This window comes from Thalassophryne amazonica, chromosome 6, assembly GCF_902500255.1.
Source record: "Thalassophryne amazonica chromosome 6, fThaAma1.1, whole genome shotgun sequence".
In the NCBI taxonomy this organism is placed as follows: Eukaryota; Metazoa; Chordata; class Actinopteri; order Batrachoidiformes; family Batrachoididae; genus Thalassophryne; species Thalassophryne amazonica.
Genome location: NC_047108.1, coordinates 31,409,903 through 31,428,652, shown reverse-complemented (window position 1 = coordinate 31,428,652; position 18,750 = coordinate 31,409,903). Strand labels below are relative to the sequence as shown.

Below are 18,750 nucleotides of genomic sequence, written 5' to 3'. Positions count from 1 at the left end.
GAAAGTGTGTTAAGAAATTTGTTCTAGTAGTCTATGATGACTTTTTCACCTTTTTTCAGCATCATTATATGCAAATATTGCTGTTTTGTGCTTGTCCCACACCCAGACTTTTGATCTTCAATGATAAAAATGAATGGTAAAGAAACGTTTTTTCTAATGTTTTAAAATATCTCTGAATAAAATATCAGTAAAATAATCAAAACATAATTGGGGTATTCAATGTCATACAACTGTTGTGATTTTTTTAAACAAAATGTAGTTGTCCCACACTATTGCCGTAATTTCCACCACAACACTGTAATGTCCCTTTAAACAGTTTGTATGAAAGATTGTTTGGGTAGTTTCTATGGAGATAAACAGTGACATCAGAGCACATACGTATATATATAGCGCCAAATCACAACAAACAGTTGTCCCAAGGCGCTTTATATTGTAAGGCAATGGTGTGGTGGAAATTAAATTTACAAGGCCAATAGTGCCCGTAGTTAAAGAATCACCCTGGTAATATTCCCAAACTTTTTGTGTAAGACTGGTAGGTATCTGAGGCAAGATGCATACAAAAAATGTTTTGGCACATTAATGTGACCACAGCCGAACAGTTTACGAGAACACGATGTTGTGATGTCCCCTTTCTGAAGGGGGCGTGATTAGAAGCAGCTCCTTTTCATTTAAAGTGACAGGCTCAGATTCTGCATGCTTGTTAGAGACCTTAACAGAAGTTTAGTCAAGATGCTATTTTTGTTCATCAACTTCATTATCTGTTTTTAAAGACAGTGAGCTGTATTCGCTTGTCAGAAGGCATATAATATCACCCTTTGTAAGTGAAGTGGTTATGAGTTGTATCAATGTCGAGACGGACATACTGGAATGTGGACTGGGGATAATATGGCTGAAGGGACTGTTGTCTTGGAGGTTTCAAACTACGGTATGCCCTTCCTGGTTAGACGCCATTTGTTGCTGCTCAATTGGAAAGTTGCAACACCTCTTCTTCATAGACCTAGAGAACATTTGGTTAAAAAAATACATATAAAAACTAAAGAGAATTGGTCCTGGTTTAGGTTAAGTCATTCAGAATTTATTATTCAGTAATCATCTCAGAATAATGATGCTTTAATGACAGAAAGGTTTTGTGTTCTCCGTGAAGTCAAAGGAACGCCTCTTCCTGGATCATTCATTTTGTTGCATGTTAAAGGCTTACAAAATGTCACAAAACGGAAATTGAATATGTTAAAATTATTTCATGTAACATGTGAATGAATGCAACAACAGGACGTCCTCCTCATGGCTGCCAGATGACAGCCAGGTTGCTGGTGTCTTGACGGAGGTCGGTCTTTGATGGGTAGACAACCTTCAGATTCCCTTCTTGGTCAATGGTTCGGACCTGTTGGACAATCAGCTCGCTGGAGATCTCACTGCTGGGGCCCATTTCAGGTGGGACGCCACCTTCCTCATCTGAACCTGCCTCCTCCTGATGTTCTGCTGTAAACTTGTTCAGTTCTGCCATTTTCTGTGTGGGAACAAGGAGTTAGCTGTTATCTCAAGCTTCCTGCCCTAATGAATCATCCTGTTTATTCATCACTGCTCTCTAATGTCAGCACATCACAGTTATGGGACAAGATCAGAGGCAAGCTAATGACACACATTTTCTGTGTGAGACACTTCATCTGCATCATCCCAGTCCACCCAGCTCTATACAGGTACCAGTCTTTGCTGCGGAAGCAACCCTCCCAAAGGGGAAGGATAAAGGACCTACAGGTCAGCACCAAAGAGCCTCAGGTCCCTCACCCTAGGGCTGGGCGATATGACCTAAAATTCATATTGCAGTATAAATTGAATCCCTTCACAGTAAAAGTATATATCGCAATATAAACTTAAATGTAAAAATAATGGAAGTGTTTCTGAATGGATTACATAGTCCCTTAGCAAAGCTAAATTCATAAAAAAAAAAATAAAATAAATAAAAAACAACAAAACAAAAACATAATGTAATTTTCAGAACATTTGTTGTGCAGATCTCAAAAGTACAGCTACAATTTGCCAGAAAGTACATCTAAAATGCAAGCCTGGATTTGATGTTTTGGTGAAATTTCATCTCTTGAACACTAGATGGCACACCTGCTACGAATACATGAACCGTTTCAGGATGGAGACATTTCCTTAGTTTTAAAATGCAACAAGAAACCAGCAATAAATAAATCTATAAATAAATAAATAACAGTGTTTAATTTACTAATATTTGAAGTCAGGCTGGGTAAATCGTCCTTCCCTGGCTGATTTTCTGCATCCGATTAAAAAAAAATCCTGCATTATTTAATGTGGTGCTTTCTCAAATGTTTGATTCGGGTCACAACTGAGCGGTCCGCCTCCACTGGAATAAATAACAGCTTTGCAAATATTGCATGTTGCTGTCTTGGCTTTGTGGTGTTCAGCGAACATGTCCATGACAGAACTCCTCAATGCTTGCCTGTTTAGCTGAGTGCTCAGTGCAGAAGAGACTGCTTGAAACACTCCTTGTTTCAGTGAGAGACACGGCACGCCTCAGCTCACAACTCCCCTCCTCCCCACACTCTGTCTGCTGCAGGAAAGGAGCAGTGCTTCACAGACGTTTCAGAGTTATCCTGGATCGAAAAAACTCTGCAGGTTGTATAGGAAGCATTGTCGCAATTGGTCAGTCGAGTCCAAATCTCTACTTTAGGCCAAATTTGTATCATTTCTACAGTCAACAGTAAAAAAACTGCGCAGCCTTACTTCACCCTACTGTCATTCTTACTTTCTGTTGAAGAACAACACAGTGCCTCTCCGTAAATCACCTGCAAACAGTTGCGTTGTGCAAAATTAGTTATTATATATTTAAATATTGTTTGCATTTCATGTTAAAACCCCTCAAAGTCCTCCAGCTCTCTGCCTGTGCACACAGAAATGTCCCTGCAATACACCAAACTCAGAACATCTCATTTTTAGACTTGTGATGTATTTGACAAAAACGTCCATAACTGAAATGCTGTTTGATTTTCGACCAGTCTACGCCCCGTGTGAGGTGCTCAGACCGGTAGGTCTGTGCCAGTAAAAAAAAAAAAAAAAAAAAAAGATTTTTGTGTACGAGGTCTGTGAGAAAAGTATCTTACCTTTTTATTTTTTTCAAAACCTATATGGATTTGATTCATATAGAAAGAAACTGTTAGAGACAAGCAGCTGGAAACCATTCGAAAAATTTATCTGGCTTTCGGTGAAAATTTTACGGGCTTCACAGAGAATAAGGACTGTTACTACAGCTTTAAGGACGCCCCACAATGGCGCACGGTGCGCCGCACTTCGAGCCGCCATCGAGAGGCAGAAAACACATCATTTCTAAATGGATGGCTGTGTGGAGCCGGGACCGTTGTGAGCAATTTCACAAGAGCTGGACATCAGCCATTTTCCGGCAGATTTCACTGCCTAATTTCTCTTATACTCACTGGGCTGGTAAGCATTGAAATCCGAGATAGGCATGTCCCAACTTGTCCCCTGGCACTCCGAAACGGAGGTGTTCCTTTGTCTCGCTCGATCAGCGAATCGGTCCCGACGCGCGAAGCCTCCGCGCGGCTTTCCATGACAAAATCTCTTGTTAAAAGTGAAATCTGCCGGAAAATGGCTGATGTCCAGCTCTTGTGATAACCAGAGAAATTGCACACGACGGTCCCGGCTCCACACAGCCATCCGTTTAGAAATGATGTGGTGTTTTCTGCCTCTCGACGGCGGCTCGGAGCGCGGCGCGCCGTGCGCCATTGTGGGGCGTCCTTAAAGCTGTAGTAACAGTCCTTATTCTCTGTGAAGCCCGTAAAATTTTCACCGAAAGCCAGATCAATTTTTCAAATGGTTTCCAGCTGCTTGTCTCTAACAGTTTCTGAAAAAATTCTGATGGAAAAAAAAGCCCAAATCATTCCGCCATTTCCTGACAATGAAAATCCGACGAGGGAGCTGGACCACTCCTCCCACAAGGCGTGCTCACAGGCGAATGACGCAACCGACAGGCGTGGAAAAACTCACGCATGCACACGAAGGTTCAAGCTTGGCTGACGTAAAAACATATGAATCAAATCCATATAGTTTTTGAAAAAAATAAAAAGGTACGATACTTTTCTCACAGACCTCGTATATCCTATTTGAATTGCATTCCACGTTGCAAGTCTGAACAGTCAAATGTCCAATGAAATCAGTTTTTTCCAAATCTATTTCAAGCCTCCGTCATTGGTGGTTTGAAATGAGATTCGAATGTTTGTAAATCCATTTTTGCAAATCTGTTTTGGTATGTTTTTGTTCTGTTCTGGGTATGTTTTGCTACATCTGTAAAGTCTCACACCTGAAACACACTGCACATCCTGCCGGACTCATGCAGGAGATTTTAAAAAGACTGAACAAGATGAGTCTGTGAGAGTTGTTTATTTTATGGGTTAAAGCCACTACATTGATTTGCTGATTCCAGTGGAGGACATCCATTTTATTTTATTTTTCTACAAAAAAAAAAAAAAAAACATTTACTGTACAACTTGGTAACTGATCTACCTGGGTGAAGACAGTATCTATGTTAGTCACAAGTGTTTTGCTATTTTGTGATTTTGCTTCTGAATCTGTACACCGCTACAGTGGAGTTGAAATCAAAGTCAAGATGTGTTTGCAGTGAAGATTTTCAGTTTTAATCCAAAAGGTTTTACAAAAATTAACCATTTAGAAATCACAGTCATTTTATACACAATCCCTCTATTTTCAGTGCCCATAATTAATTCGACAAACTGATTATAAGAATTATTATAAATATAAGGATGTCTCATAATGTTTTTGTTGATCTCATGACCTTTCCTCTCGTGCCACTTTCAGGCTAAAATATTCCACTTTTACACCAGAACTGTGAATCTTTTGTCTGTTTCTGGTGTGGTTTGGCATAAGCTCTCCTCCAGCTGTACATGGAGCCTCTGAACGTGTTGCTGTCAGATGAAGGCACTACCACGGTGCCACATTGTACACTAAAATCTAATATTTGGGCTGCTGTGAAAATGATTTGAGGGCATGATCTTATGAGGGAAAAACTCTATATTTTGTAATCTTTGCAATCTTTACATGTGTGCCAATCCTCAGGACAGAAGGCCAACATACTAAATACTACTAGTCTGCAATAAATACTAGAGTAAAATGGAATTTAAAAAGTTACTGTCAGACACTCACTCACTCACTCACTCACTCACTCACTCACTCACTCACTCACTCACTCACTCACTCACTCACTCACTCACTTTATCCGGGATCAGGGCGGGGTCAAAAGCTCCAGCACGGGAACCCTAGACTTCCCTTTCCCATGCCACATTGACCACCTCTGGCTGGTGAATCCAAGACGTTCCCAAGCCAGTGTGGAGATATAATCTCTCCACCTAGTCCTGGGCCTTTAGTGCAGCAGATAAGGGAAACAATCCTGCAAATGGTGATAAAAGCATCAAATTCAGCAGAAATACTCCTCAGACACTCCTCTTTTGAAAAAACGATTGGCCACTTGACTTTTTAATTGGTGGTCAGGTAGGGGTCAATTGAAGAATTACACAGAGGACAAAATTAAAAGATGCTCCTATCATATTGAAAAATATTCCACATTATTTGCCTGATCATAAAGATTCCAAAAAGGTATAGTTTGGACTATCTGTGACTGAATTCTATGGAGTTACAGGATAAAAACAGCAAGAATGGTGACAAAGGTCAGTGTCAGTTTGTACAGGGGTCAAAAGTTAAAGTTGCTCCAATTTTGGTAAAAAGTGATGCAACTTATTGGTTGAGCTAATAGGTTTAATAAATGGAATAGTTTTGACAGTGTTGAATGCTTGGTCTCCAAAGTAAAGGTCAAACAAGATCTACGTCTATTGGATTCTATATGTGACATATGTTACCCTGTAACGTGATAAGTAAGGATGATGCATGGTCCAAACTATTCCTTTTTAAAACCGTGTTAACTCAACTAGTAATTTGCATCACTTTTTACCAAAATTGGAGCAACTTTAACTTTTGACCCCTGTACAAACTGACACTGACCTTTGTCACCATTCTTGCTGTTTTTATCCCATAACTCCATAGAATTCAGTTACAGATAGTCCAAACTATACCTTTTTAGAATCTTTATGATCAGACAAATAATGTGGAATAGATTTCAATATGATTGGAGCATCTTTTAATTTTGACTCCTGTGTAATTTTTGAATTGACCCCTACCTGAGCGCCAACTGAAAATTCAAGTGGCCAATCGGTTTTTTCAAAAGAGGATTGTTTGAGGACTATTTCTGCCGAATTTGATGCTTTTATCACCATTTGCAGGATTCCGCTCTAAGGCTGAATCTCAATTCTACCCCTCAGTCCTTCCCCTTACCCCTTCCCCTCCGTTGTGCGTGGGCACGAGAGACAGAGGGGTGTCTCCATTCTCTTTTTGGAGCGAGGCGGAGGGGAAGGCGGAGGGCTACAAAACCCTCCAAACAGAGTGAATCTGGATGCACACTCCATTCGGATGGGTAGGAGGAGCTTACCGCTGCCTCAGAGGAAACAAACATGGCGCCGAAAGAGCCGCACAAATGAAGCGGTTTTCCATTACAAATTACGCTGTTTAGAAAGTTATAACTTGCCAAAAAACTTTACAGGCAGTTGTCTATGACAGCAACGTGTATGCTGCTGGATGCATGTTGCATATATTCTTGTTCTGAAGAATATCGTAACGTTGCTCGTGCGCTGAGGCGTTATAATGCACATACACACAAATGCTACGATAAGACACTTTTATATCTCACAATGGACAAAATCATGATAAAGGATAAGCATGTTAATTTGTATGTTCATAAATCTTTGGATAATAGTGATCCCTGCTGTTGGATTTCAAGGTCTGTAATGCGTGTGTACTTTGTAAACAAACAGGGAGCCCTGAGCACACTCGTCTCCTAATAAGCTTTCAGGCAGAAAATTAGATGTTTCACCAATGTTGGAAAATATATAAACACACACATGTATATGTGTAACACATAACCTGACGTCCTGATATTATTTGTCAATTAAATTTCTAAAGGAAATAGTGCTGGATGCAAAAAATGGGAGAATTTGAAAAAGAAATATCAGGTTAACAGAACTAGATGCAGCCCATAATATACATACAGGTGCTGATCATATAATTAGAATATCATGAAAAAGTGGATTTATTTCAGTAATTCTATTCAAAAAGTGAAATTGCACACAGACTGATATATTTCAAGTGTTTATTTATTTGAATTACTAATTAATTAATTAATTAGTAATTAATTAATGATTAATCAAACAATATTAATTATTACTATTATTGATGAATTATTATTAGTATTATTAACATTGATTAATTACTAATTATTAATACTATTTATTATTATTATAAATTACAAATTAATTACATTAATTAACATGACATGATTGTGATGCGTCAAAGAAATCTGCGACTTCTTCTATTTCTTTGCATTTACACAGAAAGGCGAGAAAATAAAAAGAGCAAACAGGCTGCTGCAACAAGCTGCATTTCGGATGGCATGTTAACAAACAGTGAAGACGACAGTTTGAGACAGGCATTTTTTTTTCTCCTAAGGCGCAGGGGTGTCTCAATTCATAGGGCTGGAGGCATACCCCTTCACCTTACCCCTTGTTTTAAAGGAGGAGGGGTAGGGCCAAGGGGAAGGGAAAGGGGTACAAAAGAGAATTGAGATTGGGAGTAAATATTCTCTTATCTGCTGAACTACTTCCCCGGGGTCTCCTCCCAAATGGACGTGCCTGGAACACCTCCCTAGGGAGGCACACAGGGGGCATCTTTACCAGATACCTGAACCACCTCAACTGGCTCCTTTCAACGTGAAGGAGCAGCAGCTCTACTCCGAGCTCCCCACGAATGACCAAGCTTCTCACCTTATCCCTAAGGGAGACAGCAGCCACCTTCCTGAAGAAGCCCATTTCAGCCACTTGTACCTGCGATCTAGTTCTTTCAGTCATGACCCAACCCTCATGACCATAGGTGAGAGTAGGAACGAAGATTGACCAGTAGATCGAGAGCTTCGCCTTTTGGCTCAGCTCCCTTTTCATCACAACAGTATGGCAGAGCGAATGCAGTATCGCACCTGCTGCACCGATTATCCAGCCAATCTCACGCTCCATTGTCACCTCACTTGTGCACAAGACCCTGAGGTACTTGAACTCCTTCACTTGGGACAAGACCGCATTCCCTACCCGGAGTAGACAATCCATCGGTTTCGTGCTGAGAACCATGGCCTCAGATTTAGAGGTGCTGAGCCTCATCCCAGCCGCTTCACACTCGACTGTGAACCAATCCAGTGAGTGTTGGACACACAGACACTTTTTAAGAGAGAAGGAAAGGAAGCTTACAGCAATAAGTGCATCCATGACGTCTTTACAGATCTGCAGGCTGGTCGAGCTCGTCACCTCCAAGAACAACTCTGTGGTTGTTTTCCTGATCTGTAACGTATGCTCAGATGATCATACAAGTATGGGATGAAAACACACAAACATCCTGGCTCACTTCGCCAGTAACAACACACACACACCTTGGTTTTTTCACTGTTGGTGATTGGTGGGAAGGAAATCACATGTCCGTCTGCGTCCACTAAGCAGGGGTAGAATGGCTTTCCCTGCAGAAGCTGAAGGTATCTGCACAACATAAAAAAACATAAGAGCTTAAAAGAAGCACCACAAAATAATTCTGTCATTCTACAGCCTGTCAGCAGATCCACCAGGCTGCACATCTGTGGGAACTGAACCACATTCTCATCACATTCCACAGCTTTACTTCAAATTATAACCACACACAACCAAAATATCAGTTTGTAAGAAATTACTTTCCCAATAACATTTCCTTGTAGTTATACACTCACCAGCCGCAAAACGTATCCATACTCTTTTTAAGAAATCATTTCCAGGATATGTTTCTGACAATTCAGCTCAGCAGTTCCTCACAAACCATGAAACAAATCATCAGTATCTCCCGTACTGACAGATTTAATCTCACTTTTATGACTCCCTTTTTAATGATGCAGGGTTCATGATGAAGTGGTTCAGGTTAACCCATCATTGATAACTGTACAAGGTTTTCTTTTGGTCTTTTGTCGTTAGAACAGCAGAATTATTCTTTTTTAATTTACAAATTAAAAATGAGGGGTGGGGGTAAAAAGACCCTGAAGTCCTGTAGACAAAGAAAGAATAATTTTGACCAAATATGGCATGAAGTGGTATGAAGTAAATAATTTGTATATATTCACAGAAATCGTTTACCCTTCTGGGGCACCCTGGTGAGCCTTGCGGAGATTAATTTGGGAAGTCCAACTTACCATGGGCACAGATACCCAAAAATGTCTACATAAAATTAAAATAATAATAATAATTATTGAATTTTAAGAAAAAAAATCCTCAAAGAGTGATTTTCTTTTAATACTACATTTTTAACCCATTCAGGGGCCTTTAGAATGATTCAAGGTTAATGACAATTTTTGTGTAGGCTGACATTCATTCAAGGAATGCAGAATTATAAACATATAAAATGCAGTTTTTCAGCAATAAATTGAGAACTGAGAAAGCACCCAAACACAGCTTTCACTTTGTGAGTTCTGAGACTGATTAACCCTGAGAAGGGACCTCCTCACTCCATACTCCCACAATGTCTTCCAGGGTACACGATCATACACCTTCGCCAAGTCCACAAAACACATGCAGACTGGATGGGTATACTCCCAGGCACCCGCCAGGATCCTTGTGAGAGTGAAGAGCTGGTCGGTTGTTCCACGGACAGGATGGAACCTACATTGTTCCTCTTCAATCAGAGGTTCAACTGTCGGTCGAACCCTCCTTTCCAGCACCCTGGAGTAGACTTTACCAGGGAGGCTGAGTAGTGCAATGCCCCTGTAATTGGCACACACTGCCAATTACTACTAATACTACTTATAATAATAATAATAATAATAATAATAATAATAATAGTAATTTCAACAACTAAAATGTTTACAAAGAATTTATATGTTACAAAGAATTCAAATTACATTTATAAACAACGTAGGTTAGAAATTTTCGGTTTTGCTGTTACAGTGCTATCAACAGTTAAATATGAGGTCAAGAAAGAAAGATGTTTTTTAGAAAACAAGTATTTATGTTTACTGAAGTCAAGAAAAGGTGACTGTAAAGTGAGTCTTGGCAAAACAGGTTATCATTTTGATGTTGAGGTGGCGGGGGGGGGGGGGGGGGGGGGGGTTGTCGGCAGCTGCTGAAAATAATTAATAAAGCAACTAGTAATCTAACTTAGTTACTTTTAAAATTGAGTAATCAGTAAGGTAACTAAGTTACTTTTTCGAGGAGTAATCAGCAATCAGTAGTAGGATTACTTTTTCAAAGTAATTGTGGCAGCACTGCTTGCTTGTTGAAATAATCCCGTTGGAAGCAGAACTTTCCAGCCGACTCTGACATAAAGTACTTCTGGGCTCGACAATAGCACTGGTCCGATGGCCCGGCGGCATTTTTTACACGTTCCGGGCCACCACGGGCCAGTGAAGTTCATATTTCACTGGTCCGTATGGGCCAGTAAGAATTAAAATCGCTTTGGGCAAATTTATTAGTCTTACCGTGAAGAAATCTGTCAAAATACACGTAGAAATTGAACATTTTCGCTACATCGTCCGCCATGTTTGTTGTGGTAGCTATGGCGCATGCGTGGGCCCGTCTTCGTCTCTTTCTGCGCCACTTCGGCAATGTTGCCGAAGTGCAGACGAACCTGCAGACAAACTTCGTCTGCAGGAGCATCTTCTGATGTGGCGCGAATTTCGCTTCAACATCGACGTATCATTTTCGCTTACGCAAGATTGATTGCAGTGAATATTATGAATTTCTGATGAAGAGCTGGCTCTAGAGCTGCAAGAATTAGAAAATAAAATGGAGGAAGTACTCTCGTCTTTAAGGTCGAAGGACATGTTCCTCAGCCAGGATGAGGTTGAAGAAGAGTGTATGGATGAGTGTTTGGGGCGTGAGAGGGTGGAAGGACGTGTCATGCATGAGGAGGACATGTGCACCAAATTATAAATAATCAAATCTCAAGAAACTGACTCAAGAGACTGTCATGGTTACTTGGAATAATTTGTCACAGAAAAAATTTTTTACTGGTGAAATTTACTGGGTCAATGCGGCGGCCGTCGGTTCGGCGCGGCCGTGAAAGTATGGGCCAGTGATATTTTCATCCGGGCCAGTAACTTTCAAATTCTACTGGCCCTGTGGGCCAGCGCATAAATTGCCTTATTGTCAAGCCCTGTACTTGCTGGCGTCTGCTGTTGTGCTTACTTGTGGAGGCCAGATACGTTTTGCCTCTTCTTCTGCTTCCTCAGCTCATCGGCCTCCAGCTGAAGATGTCTGATCAGCTCCACAGCCGTCATCTCCTTACGTCCCAGCGCCACAATCTAACACACAGGGCATCATGGGAAATACGCAGGCTTCAAACTTCTGAACAATGTGTGACAGCAGTCAAACACTGCAGCCTCTCAGCCGTCTGATCAGCTCCACGCTTCCAAACAACACACAAACTGTAACTCCAACTACAGCTGATAGAACTCCTGATGTGCTTCTGGTAAAGATGGAAAAATAAACAGCTCCAATAAGATCTTAATCCGTCTGACACCTTATGAAAATAGTTTTCTAGGAACGCAAGGGAGAATATCACAATATGCTATTATCGGAATGGGGGGGGGGGGAAAGACAACAACAAAGGAAATAAGCTTATCAGTGGCTATGAAGCACCTCTGTGGTCATAAAGGTCCCCTGACATAACGTCACAGTGAATGCACAATGCACATTGGAAAAGTTGTGATTAGGGGATACCACAGGTCCAGTCAGGTACAGAAGTAACTTTATTTTTATTTGCCTTTCCACACCTCCACAATGGAGCTGGAATGATATGATCAAGAAGTGCTTGCAGCGTCAACGTTTAACTTTAAATCAAACAGTTTAGCAAATATCTATATATTAAAAGCCACATGGCATCTGTGTGCATGTACACGTGTGTGTGTATGGCTTCGATCACTGAGAAACTGGGGAGAGCTGACATTTGCCTTTTGGTATGCTTATGTAATTTGAGTCAAGGATGAATACCATGAAAATGGAAAGTTGATAGAACTAATATTTTTGGAAAAATTAGGGATATTAGCTAACAACAGTGAACAACGGACGTTGATAATTAAATTCTGGACTCACGTGCCATTCCAGCAGGGGACAGCAAATCATGTACATATTAACCCCTTAACGCCCGAATTTATATAGCTGTATATAAAAAAATGTTTTGTGTGTGTTTTTGCCTTTAAGTAGATGGTAAATAATGTTGAGATCATTAATTTCACTTTTGCACAAAAACTAGATAGTAATATTGGGTATTCTGGTAATGACTTTATGTTATAATGTTAGAATAATAATGATGGTATGTTGCAAATTTGCGACAACGGGCATACAGGTCAATTTAGTAAGTTGCATATTTGAGTCAGAGATTGTAGCATATATGCGACGATGGGCGTTAAGGGGTTAAAAGCCAAGTGGCCTCTGTGTAAGTGTGTGCATGCGTGCGTGTGTATAACTTTGATCATGGACAAACTGGGGAGAGCTAACCTTTGCCGATTGGTATGCTTACGTATTTTGGGTCAAGGATGAACGCTGCCAAAATGGTACATTGATAGGACTAAAGTTTTGCACAAATTATGGATATTATGTAACAAAAGTGAACAATGGACGTTGATAATTACATTCAGGACTCGCACGCCATTCAAAATCATTGTAGAAACTTTGCATAATTAATTAGCACCCATTAAGAAATACAGTGTGGAACTGTGTGGTAACTCTGTCTGGAGTAGGCAGTTCTAAAAAGGTGAGTGACTGTGCAAGGAGACTACTGTAGTGAGGGAAGCCACCAAGACACCCAGTCAAGGATGTGGGACGTATAGGCTTCAGTCACCAAAGCATTATTGTCAAGCCCTGTGCTGATCTCAGTTCTGGAAGTGATTAAAAGATTTGGCCACTTATGAGAATTTGCATTCTCTTGTAATTTACTGAAGAGAAATTTTAAAAAGGGACAAATTCTCTTCCTGCCAATCTGCCAGTGATGTGGATCAAATGGCTCTGTTAACGAGAACTAATCACACACAGTCATTCTGACCTAAACAATGACTCAATGACGAAAAACATTTTACTTTTTATTTTGTTGAAATTATTTTCTGAGTTCACACTTTACAAAGGTGTGTGTGTGAGCAAACCTTCAGTTGGGTGGGCGGTCTGACGTCATAGACCAGGGGAAGTTTGAGCAGCTGCACATCATGAGTTGCAATGGTTGCAGTGGTCCTTTTACCACAAAGCTCATCATGAAGTTTTGTCTGGAAAAAAAAAACATAGAAGCTGTTAGGTTAGGAGACCAGTCCAATGTGAGCGTTCTCATCTAGTTGTCTGATGCTCACCTGAGCCACCAGGAAGCGTTTCAGTGAGTTACCAGACTTCAGGTTCATGCCTCTGACCACACAGCACACCAAGTACGGCCGAACCTCCTTCACCTCCGCGCTCACTCTGACCGTGAGCGCTGCAGGAGCTTCTGACACGTGGAGAACCCTCACCACCATCTTGTTCAGTTCCTCCACCTCATCCTGTTCGTCTGACACTTTTTCTTTCTTCTTCCTGTGCTGTGGCCGTCTCCTCTTGTCTGAGTTACGGCCCACATCTGCCTCCCCTCCATCCTCTCCCTGCCGTCCTTTCCCTCTACCTCGACCATTTGTTCGGAGGTAGTCCAGGATGGACTTGGTCTGGCAGCCATTGACCATCTTTTCCAGGCGCTTGTCACTGAGTTTGTTGCCTTTGAAGTTGATCTCTTTTAGCTTGGGGCAATCACTCAGGTCTGAGGGGATTTCGCTCAGTTTGTTGTTGGAAAGGTCAAGAACCTACGAAAACATCAGAGGTCAGCTCAGTCTCTCACACAACGAGAAGGACTAAAGTCTAAATGGACTGCGTGTCCATCTGATGAAGACGATCACAGTGATTTACAAAGATTCCTCACACACACACACACACACACACACACACACACACACACACACACACACACACACACACACACACACACACACACACACACACACACACACACACGTCAGCATGCTGCCATGCAAGGTAGTGATGTGACCCAAAGACCTGTGTCGAGCAGAGGGGGTGTGTCCAAATGCAACCTATATCAAGGCCCAAATTATTTTTCAGGTTATAACTGCACCAAAAATCACACCTCAGCATTGTTATATAATGCACATAAAATCTACTCATATTGTCAATGATTACATATGATGCTGCTTATTAGTGCTGAAATTTGCTGTGCACCCTTCAGACTTCATTATTCCGTCCGCCAAGGACCTATAAAATCATTGGTGTTTATTTATTTGTCTTGTCTGTTTGACAGCAAGATTTTGTCAAAACTACTGCACAGTAGAGCCCGACCGATATTATCGGCCGATATAAGCCCTTTTCAAAGTACTCACTATTGGCCGAAATTTTGCCGATAGAACGCCGATAATTTCTCAGAAACAGAACAGTTACTGAAATAATGTTTGTGTCGGCAATGTAAAATGTCCTTGCACCATTTGTCCAGTAGATGGAGCTCTGACTCCATTCAACAGAGAGCTGTTTACACCTCTGCTTAAATGTGTTCATCACCAGCCCCGGTAGTTCGCCGTCACACTGCACTGATCGCAGGGATGTGAATTGTACAACTCAAGATTCAATTCGATTCCGATTCTTGGGGTGAAGATTCGATTCAGAATTGATTTTCGATTCAAAGAGCTCTGAGAAATAGTTACGAGGTCTGTCCATAAAGTATAGGTCCTTTTTATTTTTTTCAAAAACTATATGGATTTCATTCATATGTTTTTACGTCAGACATGCTTGAACCCTCGTGCGCATGCGTGAGTTTTTCCACGCCTGTCGGTGACGTCATTCGCCTGTGAGCACTCCTTGTGGGAGGAGTCGTCCAGCCCCTCGTCGGAATTCCTTTGTCTGAGAAGTTGCTGAGAGACTGGCGCTTTGTTTGATCAAAATTTTTTCTAAACCTGTGAGACACATCGAAGTGGACATGGTTCAAAAAATTAAGCTGGTTTTCAGTGAAAATTTTAACGGCTGATGAGAGATTTTGAGGTGATACTGTCGCTTTAAGGACTTCCCACGGTGCGAGACGTCGCGCAGCGCTCTCAGGCGGAGTCAATCAGTCTGTTTCAAGCTGAAAACCTCCACATTTCAGGCTCTATTGATCCAGGACGTCGTGGGAGAACAGAGAAGTTTCAGAAGAAGTCGGTTTCAGCATTTTATCCGGATATTCCATCAAACAAAGTGCCAGTCTCTCAGCAACTTCTCAGACAAAGGAATTCCGACGAGGGGCTGGACGACTCCTCCCACAAGGAGTGCTCACAGGCGAATGACGTCACCGACAGGCGTGGAAAAACTCACGCATGCGCACGAGGGTTCAAGCATGTCTGACGTAAAATCATATGAATGAAATCCATATAGTTTTTGACAAAAATAAAAAGGACCTATACTTTACGGACAGCCCTCGTATATTACTTAAATAATGTTTATGTTTAAGAAAATGCAGCTTTACAAGGTTAATCAAGTGATTCTAGATGTAAATTTACTTATCTGCTTTGCTCGTTCAGAGTTGGCTGGCAGTTTAGCGAAGCACTGGTCAGTAGTTGGCAGAGACCGCTGCTCCCCTCTTTTAGTGCCAGGTGATAGCGTAGCATGTGGGCTTGCAGATTTGAAGTGTTTCCGAAGTACTTGACTTTCATTTTGCAGATTTTGCACACTGCATAAGTCATGTCAAGCTCCTTCTTACACAGCAAATAATAAAATCCAAAATGCGCCCAAACATTTGCCTTCAGCAAAGATGGTGCTGGTTGAATTACCTCTTCGTCCGCCATGCTAAGCTGCAGCCACTGAACTCTGCAGCTCACGAGTGTTTGAAGCACGGCGGACGACCCCCCTCGCGGGGACGCTGTAGTATGGAAGCCGTTGCTTGACAAACAGTACACGCAGCTAGTAAGCAAGAAAATGTTAAAAAAAAAATGCTTTTTAAAAATCGATTCTTGGACATTTTGGATCGATTCAGAATTGTAATAAATAAGAATCGCGATTTGGACGTGAATTGATTTTTTCTGACACCCCTAACTGATCGGCCGACAAAAGCATACAAGTTTATAAGGATGTTGTTTGTAATAACTTTGCGATTACATTCACCCCACATTTTTCCCATTTCAGTTCAACTCAGTTTGATTAACTTATGTAGTAATGTGTCAAATGTGCTTCATTGCGTCGGTCATGCTTTTTATTAAGCCCACGTTGTGTAGAGCTTATTTCTAGCATGAAAAACTTTTGTTTACTGCTAAGAGGTTGAAACATTCAGCTGATCGGCTGATTTATCGGCTATCGGCAAATCAGCCAATTTCTCGATTATGAGCATTTTTTTCATCCAAATATCGTTATCGGCATCGGCCTTGACGACTTTGACGAAATTTTCACCACAGATAGATATTAGACTGAAGAAGCCTCCATTAGGTTTTGGATCAAGTTTCACTTTATATAAGCTTTGAAGGATTACGGTTAGGAGGATGATGTCAAAACTACTTCACGGATTCTCACCAATTTTGCACCACAGATACATATTAGGGCATGGAAGACTCCATTAAATTTTACGGGTGATCTGAATCTGGATTCTGGATCACGTTTCACTTTATATAGGCTTTGAAGGATTATGTCAAATCTTCTTCACAGATTCTCACCAAATTTGCACCACAGATAGATATTAGGGCATGGAAGACTCCACCGCATTTTGGAGGTGATCCGAATCCAGATTGGCAGACGTCAGGAATCTCTGATTGTTCTTGTTGGCTCCTAATGTTGACCTGAAGGACTCTGTTTGATTACAAATTGATACTCTTCACTCTACTTTAAACCCAACAAGCTGCATGTACTTGAAGTTGGCCTCCCTTGTTCTAGATCCAAAAATACAATTTTGTCGATAAATTTGAAATGGCCAAAAGCGTAAATTTTGAAGATGTTCTTGAACTGGTTTGCCTCCACACAGTGATGCTCAGAATCACCTTCAGTGCCGGTAGCTTGTGAATATCTGCACTCAGCTCTTGGATGGAGTTGTCAGAGGCCATGATGGTGCTGAGGAGGTCCATCCTCTCTGAGCAGAGGGCTATGGGGAAGCTGCTGATGTGGTTCTTGGAAATGTTGATGGAGCACAGCTTGGTGCAGTGGCTCAGTCCCTCTGGAAGGACCTCCAGGTTGTTACAGCTCACATTCAGAGTGTTCAGCTCCCCTAACTGGCTCACTGCCTCCGGGAGAAGCTGCAGCCTGTTGGCGGACAGGTCCAGGACCTTCAGGGACCGGAGGAGGCCGATGGCACCGGGGATGGAGCTGAGCTGGTTCCTACACAGGATGAGACTCTGGACGTGGGTCAGGTGTCTGACGTCCTCGTGGATCTCCGTCAAACTCGGACACTGGCTGATCTCCAGATAATTCAGTAATGTGAGGGAATAGACTGCAGAGGTCAACTCACCAGCTGAGGAAATCCTCTTGTCAACGCTCGGACCCTGTAAAACCAGTTCGCGTCTTTTCTCCGCAGCTGCTTTCTCGATTTCAGGCCATTTGTCCATGTCGTCCATGCTTCCGAAAAACAGCTGTCAAGTCGGCCAGATTAATACAAAACAATTCTTCCTTTCAATATTTTCAACATAAAAGACACCAGGAAGTCCAGCGCAAGTATGTTTGTTGCCATTTGTCTCTTTCTGTAGGAGTAGTCAGTCTGTAGACACCATCAAAGAATTGGTGACAGAACAACACAATGACCACAAACGTGATCAGGGTCAAAGGTCGGTGAAGATGAGTGATCAGGATTCAAAGCTCTGGGTCAAAGGTCAGTTTTGAGGATCAAAATCCTAAATCAAAGTTCACAATAAGAGTCAAAGATTACCGAATAAAAGAGAGGAACAGGATCACGGGTCAGCAATCAGGATCAAACATTTGCAGCATGGTGGATCGCTTCCCGCCTCTACCGTGTGGAGTTTGCATGTTCGCCCCGTGTCTGTGTGGGTTTCCGCAATCAAAAACATGCTTATTTAAGGTCTGTTCCTTTCTCTGCTCCTGACCAAGGAGTTGGTCCCCGGGTGCCAGACTGTGGCTGTCCACTGCTCCTAGTGGTTGGATTGTGTGTAATTGTAAATCGGATGGGTTAAATGCAGAGGACAAATTTTGTTGTATGTGTGTATGTATAATGACAAAAAAGGCTCTTCTAAAAAGCTCACCAATAAGGATCAAAGATGAGTGAATAGGAATAAAGAAGACGCAATTTAAAAAAACAAATCCAAATACTGTTTATACATACACACATACACAAGGGCACACAGCAGTGCGCGCACAGAACATAGTTCAGGTTGTGCTTTTATTTTGAAGAAAAAAATTGCATGTGTGTGAAGCGTGCTGGCATCGACCCGCGCTGTCCAAAACCCCGAAACTTGTGAAAAGCTTTAACATTGGCCGCCTAATATTCATGTAAATTACAGGTGTGTCAGACGTTTGTCTTTTAGTGACATATTTTTGTTCAAATCCAGGTCAACGTTTTAAAAACTACATTAACCACAATCCCAAGTGACTGACAACAGAGCCGTGCCACACTCTT

General features: G+C 41.6%; 1 protein-coding gene across 1 annotated transcript; it reads right to left on the bottom strand.

Moving 5' to 3' along the window:
• Nucleotides 1–1,047: 1,047 nt before the first annotated feature.
• Nucleotides 1,048–17,775, bottom strand: lrrc47 (leucine rich repeat containing 47). Its single transcript, XM_034171936.1, has 7 exons — nt 17,168–17,775; nt 13,496–13,969; nt 13,298–13,414; nt 11,346–11,461; nt 8,576–8,678; nt 8,397–8,486; nt 1,048–1,507 (listed from the first exon to the last, which is right to left on the bottom strand). The coding sequence occupies exons 1-7, from the start codon at nt 17,735–17,737 to the stop codon at nt 1,280–1,282; spliced, it is 1,698 nt and encodes a 565-aa protein (XP_034027827.1). The 5' UTR covers nt 17,738–17,775; the 3' UTR covers nt 1,048–1,279.
• Between the last annotated feature and the right edge of the window lie 975 nt (nt 17,776–18,750).